Source organism: Mustelus asterias, chromosome 8 (genome assembly GCF_964213995.1).
Source record: "Mustelus asterias chromosome 8, sMusAst1.hap1.1, whole genome shotgun sequence".
NCBI classification, from domain to species: domain Eukaryota; kingdom Metazoa; phylum Chordata; class Chondrichthyes; order Carcharhiniformes; family Triakidae; genus Mustelus; species Mustelus asterias.
The window spans coordinates 94336914-94351804 of record NC_135808.1 but is presented as its reverse complement, the minus strand read 5'-3'; the positions used below and the strand labels follow the sequence as shown (position 1 = coordinate 94351804).

The following is a 14891-nucleotide window of genomic DNA, read 5'->3' as shown; positions in this document are numbered from 1 at the left end:
GCTTGGTTTCATCGGTCAGAACATTGAATACAGGAGTTGGGACGTCTTGTTGAAGTTGTACAAGACATTGGTAAGGCCTCACTTGGAATACTGTGTGCAATTCTGGTCACCCTATTATAGAAAGGATATTATTAAACTAGAAAGAGTGCTGAAAAGATTTACTAGGATGCTACCAGGACTTGATGGATTGAGTTATAAGGAATGGCTGGATAGACTGGGACTTTTTTCTCTGGAGCGTAGGATGCTGAGGGGTGATCTTATAGAGGTCTTTAAAATAATGAGTGGCATAGATCAGCTAGATAGTCAAGATCTTTTCCCAAAGGTAGGGGAGTCTAAAACTAGAGGGCATAGATTTAAGGTGAGAGGGGAGAGATACAGAAAAATGTCCAGAGAGGCCATTTTTTCACGCAGAGGGTGGTGAGTGTCTGGAACAAGCTGCCAGAGGTAGTAGTAGAGGCGGGTACAATTTTAGTTCCATGGGTACGATGGGTATAGAGGGATATGGGCCAAATGCGGGCAATTGGGATTAGCTTAGGGGTTTTAAAAAAAAAGGGCGGCATGGACAAGTTGGGCCGAAGGGCCTGTTTCCATGCTGTAAACCTCTATGACTCTATGACTAATTCCAGTTCTAATGCTTTTGCCCTCGGATGGAACATCATCTATGGTTAAAGTAACCACTGCTATCAGCAATTCTGACTCACTACTCTGATCAACATTCCATCTATCCATGGATATATATTGCCTGAGGATAAAGGAATCATGGCTACATGGCAAAATTGACATAAAGAATGAGGTGGCTTGCATTCTTCTCAATCTATCCAGGAAACTTTAATGATTCATTTACATGCAGGCATGGTTCGTGAAAATGATGCAATTCTCAAACAAGACCTTTATTGCCATGAGAGTGGCGTCAGTGGCACCGTGCACTTAGAGAAATCAAACTAGTGTAGAGAAATTAATTGGTGCCTCTCATTGCTTTGCTGGGACCATGACAGGAGTACCTGAATAGAACACCCATCATCAGTAATGCACTTATGCACTGTTGACTGACTAATGTGAGTAATGTCACCAGAGGCCATTTGGAAACATTTAATGCATAAAAATGTAGTACTGTTGTCCCCTTCACAGTCATTAACAGGGTTGTATCCCGAGTGAAACAAAGCTGCAGGTTAGGTTCAAACAATTGGCATTTCTCTGCCACACTGTCAGGAAGAAAACAGTCTTCTCAGATAATAAAATGTGAAAAATCCATATCAGAATGCTGCATTCTGTCACTTGTGTGACACAGATAGCTATAATTCAGTATTGCCTGCATGGTCTTCTCCACTATGCCTTCAATATCCTTCCCCTCAAAACACAATGTGTTATGCATTTAAAGTGGTTACACCTTTAGTGGTATAAGATCTTGTGACTGGTAGTGACATAAGCAGAGGAATTTGCAAGCTTCTGAGGTTCTTCCATCTTGGACCTGGAACAAGTGTAGCCACATGGCTGACAGCAAGACTTCTTCAAAGCATGATGGGAAAACAGCCAACCTCACAAACATCAGAACTATAAAAATCTGAGTTTGAGGTTCAGTCTACAGCAAGAAGAAAATGAGAAGTGAAGACAGACAGCTGAATGACCAATGTCCCTGCAATAAGGGTTGTTTGTCCTTTGTGGTTGCAAAGGTTACTATTGATAGAGAACAATGGAACAGATATCCTGTTTTTATGACCCTTGGACAAATGATCTCAACACTGGGAGAGTCTTGGACAAACAAGCATTTTGGAGCAGAAATAGTATAAAGGTGGAAGTCTCAAGGTATCAGCAGTGACAGCCCAGACAGACCATCACGAAGGAAGATGCTGAGCTCAGAACTCAGAGAAGACTACAGCTCAGCGGAACAAACCTGACCAGTTCATCACACATGGGTAGTATTTTAAATCCAAGTTGTGAGTCTTACGACCTGTCATAAAGAAATGCGAGAGTACTGAGTTAAACATATGATCTTTAAGAAGGAACGTATATTGAGTTTTTATATGTCATGTGTCTTCAAGTATTACGAATGAATTGAACCAGCTTATAGTCTGATGCGCAGGTTAGGTTGATTAGCCATGTTAAAGTGATCCTAGTGTCAGGGGGATTAGCAGGGTAAATGTGTGGGTTTACTGGAATAGGGCCTGAGTGGGATTGTGGTCGGTACAGACTCGATGGGCCGAATAGCCTCATTCTGTACTGCAGGGATTCTATGATACTCTGGGGTCTTTTTCTGATACGATAATTAGAAACTAAACAGTTGACACCTAAAGAGATCCAAAGATGTACAAGTTAGGTGGATTGGACTTGCTAAATTGCCCCTTAGTGTTCCAAGAACAAATTGCCTTTGGTGTCTTCAAGTGAACAAGAGTACTTGAAGAATTTGCAAGCTATATTGGAACATCTGCAAAAACATAATCTCCGGATCAAAAAGAAAAGTGCGACCTTTTCATTTTTTCCACGGGTCACATCATTAATAAAGATGGCTTGCATAAAGTACCCAAAAAGATGATGGGCAGGATTCTCCCCAAAAAATTCTAAGTGCTGAATTTGCTTAAGAACTGGAATAAATCTCGCTAGTTTTTTAAGCGGGATTTTCAAAATGAATCTCCCACACTCTTGTACATCACAGAATGCCCTAGTGTGAATCACTCCAAAAATCAGTGGGCGGGGCCAGTTCCCGCTGCAGAGGCCAGCAGCATATCACTGAGCAGGCAACTACGCATGCACCGATCTGTCAGAGCGGAAATCAGCGCAAACACAGTAACCCTGCACTGATCTCTAGTCAGCACAGAAACAGGAACCTCTCATCGTTGCTCCACTAATCCTCCCACGGCCCGATCGTTGTCCTTCTGGACGTCCCCGGGCCAGCCCCCCCAGCCCGCCTCAGTCTCTGCCCCTCCCCAACGGCAATCCTGATCCTCACCCCCACCAGCAGCCCCGACACCACCCCGCCCCGCCTCCCCTCCCTACCGCCCAGGCAGGCTCAACACCCCCCCCCCCCACCCTCCCCGCCACGGGCAGTCCGATCAGCCCCTTCCCTTCGTCCCCACCAATCTCGACTATAGAGTGGCAGCAGGACCCTGAACCCCCATCCATCGCCCCCCCGTGGGCAGTGCCAATGTGCCCCTTGGGAATTGCCACTTTGCCCCTTGGGCAGTGCCAGGGGGCTCAGAGGGCACCCCCCTTGTCACCGACTTCCTGGGGGGGGCCTCCATGGCCTCCCTTCACTCCAGCAGGGTCAGGCCACCAGCTCCCCATTAGTAAGGAGTTGTAAACCCTGCTGAGTGAAACACTGCTGGCAGGGCAGGGAGGGGGGTTAGTGGCTAACAGGCCAGGAGACTTCAGTACTGGGCCCACTAATGATATTAAAATTGTGATGTAAATATTTTAATCAGTTAATGTAGCACAGCGGGCTGGGAGAATCGCCTCCCGATAGCAATTTTAGAAACACATGCTCAAAATGTGATGCAAATGAGATCGTTTCTAGGATTAATGAACTATTATGGTAAATTTGTTCCAAACTTAGCAACACTATGAACATCATCACACACTTTCCCATGTACCAAACAGGCATGGCACTGGGCAAAATAATGCGAAACAGCATACAAAGAGGTTAAAAAATTCTTAAAGAAGTCAGAGGAATTAGTCCACTTCAATCCCAAGCTGAAGTTACAACTTGCTTGCGGCGTATCACTCTGCTTTGCTTCACGAACTTTTACTAGTGCAGAAATAAATTATATTCAGCTAGAAAAAGCAGCTTTGGAGCAAGAAGATTCCATCACTACCTTTATGGGTGCCATTTTACACTTTTGACAGATCACTGGCCTTTGACAACTGTCCACCATATAAAGGTATTCCTTCTTTAGCAGATCATAGGCTACAGAGATGGTCTTTGATATTATCCGCACACACCTATGATATTAAATATCATCAATCGGAGCAACATGCGAATGCTGCTGCTTTGTCAAGATTGCTGCTACAAATCGAGCAAGAAGCTGAAGAAAATTTTGTCAACCTTCTACGTTTCTTACAAGTGAATAGTGTACCTGTGATGTCATCTCAACTTCAAAGACACAGAAGAACTGATCCAGTGATGAGGAAGGTTATGAATATGGTTCTGAAAGGAATGATGACAGAAGTACAGTGTAAAAACCCAAATCTCAAGCCTTACATCAGGAGACGACTTGAGTTGACAGTCCAGAGTGGTATCTTATTATGGGGAACTGAATGATTATTCCTCCTTGCTTGCATGGAAAATTCCTTGCACAGCTACACGAGGGACATCCAATTGTGGTGAGAATGAAGGAACGGACACTTAGTTATTTCTGGGGGCCAGGATTAGATGCACAAGTCAAAGAGAATGTGGGGCAATGTCAGTCCTGTGCAAAACACTCCACCGCTACAATCCTGACATGTATGGGAATGGCTGAAACAGTCATGGCAGAGAGTACACATAGATTGTGTTGGTCCAATAGAGGGACACAAGTTCAGAGTAACTGTAGATGCACATTCTAATTGGCCGCAAGTAGTGGTTGTGAAATCCACGACAGCAGAACAGAGCATTGAGAAGCTGGATTAAATATTTGCTAGATTTTGTAGACCTGAGCAGATATTAAGCAGCAATGGGACACAGTTCACTTTAAAGGAGTTCAAAGAATTGAAAGGAATGGTATCCAACAATTCACGTCAGGGCCATACCATCCATGTATAAATGGATTGGCTGAACAATTCGTAGAAGTCACTCAAATACTCAATCAATGCATCAAAGGATCAAGGTACAATGTTAAGACAAGTAAACAACTTCTTGATAACATATAGGAGGAACACAACATATGCAATGACACAAGTTCACCAGTGTTGCTGCTTTTGAAGAGCTGAGAGCAAAGTTTGACCTTTTCATACCACCTGATACTTCAGAGATTATTGAACGACAACAAAAAGCACAGGTTGCTGGAAAGGACCAGAACTCTAAAAAGGAGAACAAGTACAAGCACTACCAATGAAAAATGGGTACCTTCCATTATCCTCGTAAAAACAAGTCAAAGACAAAGAACAGTACAGCACAGAAACAGGCCCTTCGGCCCACAAAGCCTTAGCCAACACATGACGCCTTTCTAAACCAAAGACCTTTTGCTTCTATGTCTATTCATGTATCTGTAAAGATGCCTCTTAAATGTTAATATCGTATCTGTTTCTACCACCTCCTTTGGTAGTGCATTCCAGGCACTTGCCACCCTCTGTGTAAAAAACCTGCCTCTCACATCGCCTTTCAACTTTCCCAATTTTACCTTCAACCTATTTCCCCTAGTAAACTATATTTCTACCCTGGGAAAAAGATTCTGACTGTCCATTATATCCATGCCTCATAATTTTATAAACTTCTATCAGGTCGCCCCTCAGCCTCTGATGTTGAAGTGAAAACAACCACGTTTGTCCAATCTCTCCTCATAGCTGAAACGCTCTTAACCAGGCAATATCCTGGTAAATCTTTTCTGTACCCTCTCCAAAGCCTCCACATTCACCTGGCGACCAAACTGTACGCAGTATTCCAAACGTGGCCTAACTAAAGTTCTATCCAGCTATGACATGACTTGCCAATTTTTATACTCTATGCCCCAACCGATGAAGGCAAGCATACCATCATTTTCTTGACCACCTTATCCACTTGTTTTGCCACTTTCAGGGAACTGTGGACCAGTACACCTCAATACCTCTGTATGTTAATGCTTCTTAGGATTCTGCCATTTCCTGTGCACTTCCCTCCTGCATTAAACCCTTCCAAAATGCATCACCTTGCATTTTTCTGGATTAAATTCCATTTGCCATTTCTCCATCCAAGTCTCCAACTTATCTATATCCTATGCATCTTGTGGTGATCCTCCTCACTATCCGCAGCTCCCCCAATCTTTGTGCCATTCGCAAACTTACTAATCAGACCATCTACATTCTCCTCCAAATCATTTATGTATATATATTATAAACAACAGGGATCCTACCACTGATCCCTGCGAAACACCACTAATCATAAATCTCCAGTCAGAAAAACACCTTTCCACCGTTATTCGCGGTGTTCTATGACGAAGCCAGATCTGTATCCATCTTAGCAGCTCACCACGGATCCCTTGGGACTTCACCTTCCGTATCATGAGGTCCCTTGTCAAAGGCCTTGCTAAAGCCCATGTAGACAACATCCACCACCCTGCCTTCATCAATCATCTTTGTCACTTCTTCAAAAATCTCAATCAAGTTTGTGAGACATGACCTCCCCTGCACAAAGCCATGCTGCATATTACTAATAAGTCCATATTTTTCAAAATGTAAAATCCTGTCCCTAAGAATCTTCTCCAATAATTTCCCTACCACTGACATAAAGCTCACCGGACTGTAATTTTCTGGTTTATCCCTGTTGCCATTCTTAAACAAAGGAACAACATTAATTCTCCAGTCCCATGGGACCTCTCCTATTACTAATGAGGATACAAAGATTTTGTATAAGGCACCAACAATTTTCTCCCTCATCTTCCTCAGTATTCTGAGATAGATCCCATCAGATCCTGGGGACTTGTCTACCTTAATGCCTTTCAAAGTACCTCACACCTTTTTTATATTGACATATCCTAGAATATCAACATACTCTTCTCTCGATCCACCATCCATCATGTCCTTCTCCTTTGTGAATACCGATGCAAAGTATTCCCTAGGACCTCACCATTCCTCCGGCTCTATGCATAAATTCCCTCCTTTGTACTTGAGTGGACTTACCCTTTCCCTAGCTACCCTCTTGTTCCTTATGTGTGTATAAAACGCCTTGAGATTTTCCTTAATCCTGTTTGAAAGGACATCTCATGGGCGTTTTTAGGTCCAATATCTTACACTTCACAGGCAGTTGATGAAAGAGTTTGGCAACATCATACTGACCAGATACTTCCCTCACGAAGTACTTACATTGGAAATGCTAAGTTAGTCTAGACAAATCCAGATTCTGTTTCTGAAGAATCTTCTACACCAATGGAAACTGACACCGAAATAGTTTCATACGAGGAATTACCAACCGAAGAAAAAGAGGACACTTCAAAGATCTCAAGTGGCAAAATTCCAATTGAATTCAGTACAATGCAAAAGAAAGACATCCACCTGAGAGAATGTCTTATTAATTGTTTACATGGGAAATAATGATGTAAAATAATGTATCTACTGTTTAATTCAGTCTGTTGGTGAAACATCAAGAAAGATTGTCGCTTGGAGACAAAAGAAGTAAAGCAGGAAGTATATTATGTATTTAAAGTTGTTGCATCTCTGCTGGTATAACATTTTGTGACCTGTAGTGATATAAGCAGAGGGATTTGCGGGCTTTTGAGGCTCTTCCATCTTGAACCTGGAAAAAGCAACATCTCCGAAATAAACCTGCATCACATTGACTTAAACCCACAAATAAAGCACCTCATTATTTCTCTCTTTGTTGTAATTCCTGATTAATGCATAACGCAATGAAATTACATAAGGGAAAGTCATTATTTCTGCAAAAATAACTCTTAAATTTGCTGAAAATTTAAGCAAATACCTTTTGGCATAAAAATTTTGCAGCTGTTCTATGCTGCTAGTCACTCTGAACCAGAAGCCCATTGTATGACCATGACCTGTGAGGAAGGATATGGGAGCTATATAGAGACACAGGGAGAGAAGGCTGGGAGTTTGTGGTGACAGAGAAAGAGAAAGCAAGGATAAAACATAGACATGCACAACTTCTGGGATTTGTTTCGGCTATTAATGGCCATGGAAGAAATTCCTACCCATGAGAACGTGGTTATAAATTGTGAAAATAATATTACATTACTCCAGAATTTTTAACATTTTGCACAAACAAAATTAGTTCTGGCTAGTCCTGTAGCATCCATAATTCAGTTAAATTTGTTTCAATTGGATACATATGGTAGGAGTAGCATGTTTTGGAGGAACTGATTATTTTGAACCCATGATTCCCAGAACTTTTCATCACTAGAGGCTTTCCTCATCTTATGTCTGGGCCTAATGTATAACAATTGATTGCCACAACTCCATCATTATTGTATCATACGATTACCACAATGCGTGAAAGTGACCTAGATGGACCATGGTCTTGATTCATCAAGCAACTTCCATGTTCCTAGGATACCATCCAGTATTCTTCTGGCAAAGTGAAATATCAAAGTAGTAACTGTCCAAGGTACAGGGAGAATTATAACTTAGAAAATAAATAGATTTAAAATAAGAGCACCATGCTTTTCCATAAAGAAAGCAAAGTTGCAGGAGGATGTGGCTCATGTGCTTCTAATTACTATACTGCATGTTTATGGATTGGGGTGAATCAACTTACTGACACGGAGTACTTATCAATTTTTCAAAAACACTTAGTTGTGATATTACAGGTGCATGTTATGCTTATTAACATTATTCTTACCTCTCTTGCATTATTGTCTTGCAATAATTGTGAAGCATTAAGTATTTGATCATCAGTTGTTTTTATATTTGTTGGGATTGTCAGCTCAGAATATTCCAATCGATCATTTATATGTTGCTTGTTAACATTTTCATAAATCAGTTGTTCTAGCTCATTCTCATCATCTACCAACATTTCCCGCTCTTCATTTCCCTGACTCCACTGATCTCGTGCGAACCTCTCTGTTGGCCCAAATTTAGCTTCACTGCCAGCCCTGCTGGGACGTAAATCCAACAACTCTAAATGTGACTCAGGTTCATCAACTAGTTCTTCTTCGGAAAATGAAGCATCTTCAAATTCCTGTTGGAAGTAACAAAAAAAAACAGCACAAGTTAGAGTTAATTTATAATGTAACAAAACACTTATCATGTTTCCCGCCCTTCTCCGACTTAAAGGTCACTCAGGAGCCCACCCGCAAAAAAACCAGTTGCCCCACAACCATTTAACACTCAGCAGGGCATTTAGTGGCTCAGGGCAAGACTTTTGCCCCCAATTTGAGAGGAAGTCTCATCTTAGAGAGCTTTCTAATCTGTAGTCCCAGCAACACCAGATTCAAGTGGTGGCAACTGTTAGGTCCACAGCCAATCCTTACAGAAGAGGAGGCTGGACTGAAGTTAAGTCTGTTTTATCTCTGGGCCCTGGCTGGCAGGCCCCGCCAAGGAGGCGGAGGGGAGGAGGGCCATATATGAGAGACAGTGTGGTGGGAGGGAGAATCAATGGGGGTGGGGAGGGGTGGATATGATCTTGAGGGGAAAGGCTGCTTCCGATAGGCACAGGGGACCGCAAAAGTGGTCTCCCCATCGATACGCAACATCAGGCCGCCCATTAAAAGTTGCTGGGCGCTCTGCTTGGCATGGACCTTCCTCAGGAGAAAGGATAGGCTGTAGGATGCTGCATTCAAACACACCGGCAGCGTAGCATAAAATCCAGCCCTTAATTTAGGCATTAGTACAGAAAACCAGTCACCGACCTCTTCACAATAATTTTGAATGTCAAAAACCATTTTAGCCAAAGTTTGATAAGGAAACATACGATTTATTTGAATTCTAAACGTAATTTTGCCACACATTTTATATGCTGTGCCATATCTTCTCCTTTACATTTGAAATACTAAAAAGGTTTGATGCAGTTAAGAAATCCATGTCATCCCTAATGATGAGTGGGCACTGTGAAAATATCTATTTGTTGCAAGCATTATCAGTTTCTATTTTATTAAAGCACAGAATTCAGAGAACCATATTGTTCATGCAAGTGCTGAATTTCACAAATCTTTTTGAATAGGAAAAAATGAAACCAACATCGTACATATCAACAGAAGCTTCAAACAGTGAATACTAGGTTAACTCTAAATAAGCTGTCATAGCGCATATATTACATTGATGCTCTGGAGTATGCTTATAACTCATGGCTGGTCTGACCTGAATTGTGACTTCAGTCATTAGTTATAAAGACCTTACTTTTTTCACAACAGAGGGTGCCAGTTGTTAATTATATAATAATGTTAAATCACATGCAGGCAATGTGCATTAACTGGGGCATTAGCCGGGGATTCACTCATGCGCTTATAAATAGAAACAAGCTAAAACTGTGATAACTAGATTAGAAGCCACATGGTTCTAATGTATATCTCTAAATAAATCTTATAGAAGTATATAAAGGTTGACTCCAACTCTATCCTTCACTACCTGACCTTCTGGAGTACAACACCAGTGATGTGGAGTAGGTCTGTTAAAGTCTGGCAAGGAGGGAATTATGTTGACCTTTTTGGTGTAGACTATTCAACAAAACGGTTCTGACAGGGAATCTGTGATAAGGATGGCAGTCTATTGTTCCTCTTCATGCATATCAGCATTCTTTTTTACATTTCAGATCACATGCATCTGCAGAATCTTTCTCTTTCACGAATTTCTCCTATTTTATTGCCTTATTCTCATGTAGATTTTTCCCATGTTTTTTTCATTACTTTGGCTAGATGAATAATCTTTATACATAGGAACATGAGAAATAGAAGCTCCAGTATGTCATTTGGCCCCTGGAACCTCTATCATAAGATCATGGCTGATCAGATTGTGGCATGAACTCAATTTTACTGCCTGCCCTTCAAACCGTTGTCTCCCTCGTTGATCCAAAGTTTCGTCCAACTCAGTCTTAAATATACTCAATAATAATATGCCCAGCCTCCATTGTTCTCTGGGGTAGAGAATTACAAAGATTTGGGAAAAGATTTTCCTCATTCTCTTCATCTTAAAAGGGAGACCTTGTATGTTGAAACTGCATTCTAGTTCTAGATTCCTCCACTGGGGAATCCTCTCAGCTTCTAACCGATCAAGCCCCTTCAGAATCTTACATGTTTCAATAAGATCACCTCTCATCCTCTGAACCCCAATGAACATGGCCCCAACCTGTTCAATATTTTTTCAGAAGACAATCCCTTCATCCCAGAATCAACACATTTAACCTTTTCTGTACTGTCTCTAAAGCAATACAACCCTTCTTAAATGAGGAGCCCAAACTGTATGCAGTACTCTAAACGCGATTTCACCAAGGCCCTATACAGCTTGACTTCCCTACATTTATACTCCATCCCCTTTGTATTCTACTTGCCTTCCTAATTACTTGCTGTACCTGCATGCTAATGTTTTGTGATTTATGTACAATGACATCCAGATCCCTCTGTAATGCAATATTCTGTCGTCTCTCTCCATTTAAATAATATTTCACTTTTTTATTCTCACTACAAACCATTCCGCGCCCCAATAGCCAATTACACATTTTTCCGCATCATTCTCCATGTGTCAAGCTTTTGCCCACTAATTTAACCTATCTATATCCCTTTGCAGGCTCGTCGTATTCTCCTGAGTACTTGCCTTCCTATTTATTTTTGTATTGTCAGCAAATTTAGCCGGAAGAAAAACGTACTGGGTTTGATTTATTTGGGGAGCTTGTTACACTTGATATGAATTTATATAATTAACTAGATACTAAACAAGAATGATTCTTCTGAAACACTGCTCCCACCAAGCACCACCCATCCCATCCCCCGAACCCCTGCATGCACAAATAGGTTAATAATGTTCATAAGTCTGTTAATTCTAGTGAGTGGCATTCACCGCTGCTTTGTCCAAGGTGAAGTTCCTTATGAAAAAGGTTCAGATGTCTTTAAAATTAATGCAAGCAAATACAGATATTATTAAAGCAATTTAAAATCAAATTCAAAATGCAAATATAGAAGCACTTACATGGGGTACTGGTAGATTTGAGGAATAATCTAAATTGAATATTTCTGAGTCATCCCTTTTATTCTCTGTGGTAGGACTTAAGCCAGCGAAGTCTGAATTGTCATTTTCATTTACTTCAGTCTGAGAAGAAAATACTTGATTGTAAATTAAGTGAGAGTCTTTCCTGCCTTAACTTACGCATGTTCACAAATACAGCAAAACAATCTAATCAAGCAATATTTATAATGAGATGTGCATCTTCTCACAAAGGCTTCAACTTTGTCACTTTGTTGGGGTCAACACATAAGCACCTCAGAAAGGTCCATGATTTTCATGCACATTCTGATGACAATATATCTTTATAAATTAATGACATGCTTAGATTATGCATAAATTCAGATGTCTTAAGAAGTTCAAACCTCGTTATGATTGATTTCAACACTTCATTAAATCACACCCTTATGGATGAAAGTAATTGCAGGAGCGAAATCATCTGACAGGTAGTGGGGGCAGGAGGGGGGGTATATGAGACATACCAATAAGACTATGAATCTCAACTGCACTTTATTTTTTAAAAAATAAAGGATTTTCTGATGACTTAGTGAATAAATGCACAGCCTGGCAGTGAATTGAGGCATACTCAACTGCAAAGGTTGTATTTGAATCTCTATTTTGTACACAGTTAGTTGATTTTTATCAAAGAATAAGAGGAGCATTATCCTCATTCTCAACCAGTAAAGAGAAAAACATTTCTTGCCAGATTCTTGCTTCTGATCCTATTGAAGTGTATATGCACAGACAGGTTTAGTTTGCAGTCGTGTCTTCTATCTTTACTTAGCCAATGTCGCTGTCACACAGGAATTGAGCAAGATACAACAGAGTAAGACAGAATAATGTCAAGGTATTAGAACCTGTAAGATATCATGCTTGTGCACACTCTTTGAAAGAGCTAAACAATCAGTTCCAATTCCCAGCTCTTTTCCCACATTCTCACCTGCATTTTTCCCTTTCAAATACATATTCAATACCCTGTCGAATTTTACTAAATCTGCTTCCACCACCTTTTCTCTCGGTACATTCCAACTCTTAACAATTTGCTACGCAAAAAAAAATCATAACCCATCTGAATCTTTCTCAAATTTGTTTCCTTGAGTTACCCATCCTCGTGCCAATGAAAGCAGCATCTCACTATCTACTCTTATCAAAACCCCTTGGAACACGTCAATAAATCTTCCCTTAACCTAATAATAAATCAGCTCGAAAGATAAAAATGATAGTTTTTCCCAACATTGCACATAACTGAAGTCCTTTGTCCTTGCTACAAGAATACAATGCTGTTAGGGTGGGACTTCCAGGATTTTGACCCAGTGGCAATGGAGGAACGGCAATATATTTCTAAGTCAAGATGGTGAGTGACATAGAGGGGAACCTCCAGGTGGTGGTGTTCCTGTGTGTCTGCTGTCCTTGTCCTTCTAGATGGTTGTGGTCACGGGTTGGAGCGTGCTGCCTGCTTTGGTGCGTCAGTGGTGGAGGGAGCGAATGTTTGTGGATAGGATGCTAATCACGTGGGCAGCTAAGCCCTGAATAGCATCGAGCTTCTTCAGTGTTGTTCGAATCGCACTCATCCGGGCAAGAGGAGAATATTCCATCACACTCTTCACTTGCGCATTGCACATTGTGGACAGGCTTTGGGGATTAGAACTGAGTTACTCACTGCAGGATTCTTAGCCTCTGACCTGCTCTTGTAGCCACAGTATTTATATGACCAGTCCAGTTCAGTTTCTGGTCAATGGTAACCCCAGAATGTGAACTCCAAGGTTTCTCAGTTCCCGCAGCCCATGCATAAACAGATTATATTGATACCTATTCTTCCTCAAAAGCTGCATTCCAAAATGTTGTACTAGAGCTGTATGACTAATCACGTATCTATGCAAATACTAAATGTGAATGGCTTCATGACCAGTTTCTCTTGATTCTGGAATTGCAAGCCCCAAGACAACATCAGCCAGTGTTAAACACAATTCAATAATAGTCCTGCTGTTTAGCAAATCCATATTATTATTCTTCATGTTGTCCAAACTGTCATACATTGCAAGATCTGAGCATTTTGTCATATTGTCTTCTCTGTTGCAAAGGTGTAAATAAAGTTAGTTCAATAATGGCTGCCTGCAGTTGAGGATGTGTTCATCTTACTCAGTGCAACACACAACCAAAAGATGACAACAAAGCTGGGTCAGAATTTTCTTTACATTTAATTTGAGAAATTAAGGACAAAAGAAAATTGAGACACATTTTGGAACCCCTAACGTTGAGGAAGTTGGAGCAATTTGAAAGATTGCTCTGTGTACACATCGTGAGTCAGCATTGCAAATAATTGCAAAATTGGCACAGATGGCATATTTGGGGACAATGGGGAAATTCAACCCTAACTTGGAAGACTGGTGTAATTACATATTTGGCTGACAGGGAATAAAATAGTAGATGAGGATGAAGTAAATGTTTTCCTCATCATGAGGGGCCAGATGCTTTTGAGTTGGTATCTAACTGGCTGATGTTGTTTTGGGGCTTGCAATTCCAGAATCAAGGGAAACTTGTTGTGAAGCCATTCACATTTAGTATTTGCACAGACATGTCATTAGTCATACAGCTCTAATACAACATTTTGGAATGCAGCTTTTGAGGAAGAATAGGTGGCAATATAATCTATTTATGTCTGTGAGACCCCAGAGCTGTGGACTATTCTGAAATTAATGAGATTCTGGACTCATTCTGGCATAACCAAGAATGAGATTACACTGGGCATATGTTCCATCAAAGGAAGTAGGTGCTGAGTGACACAGTTGTAGATTACATTCTCAAATTAAATAAATTCTCTTGTCACTCAGTATGGCACAAACTTAGAAATCAATCGTTGAGACAGGTTTACTGGAGGCCTAAAGAACAATAAAATCCAGGCCAAGCTTCTGAGCAGAGGCAATGAGCAGATGTGGAAGGATGGCTGTAATACGGCCAGAACTAAGAAAATATGATGGCTACAAATTGCAAGGGAGTCCATTTTCTGATTCAACAGAAGAGGTCCACCAGATTGCAGCTGGATCCAGGCCATGGAAGCCAAGTTCAGTTTCAGAGACAGAAATTTAGATGTTACCATTGCCACGATAACCGCCAACCATTTA

At 41.0% G+C, this 14891-nt stretch overlaps 1 protein-coding gene across 1 annotated transcript in view; it reads right to left on the bottom strand.

Annotated features, from left to right (window-relative positions):
- The window catches only part of patj (PATJ crumbs cell polarity complex component), a 364256-nt gene that overhangs the window by 253444 nt on the left and 95921 nt on the right, over nt 1-14891 (bottom strand). Inside the window, exons 20-21 of the mRNA XM_078218535.1 lie at nt 11737-11856; nt 8459-8797 (exon numbers count right to left, since the gene is read on the bottom strand). Of these exons, the coding sequence (XP_078074661.1) occupies nt 8459-8797; nt 11737-11856 (459 nt within the window). The remainder of the gene's footprint in view (nt 1-8458; nt 8798-11736; nt 11857-14891) is intronic.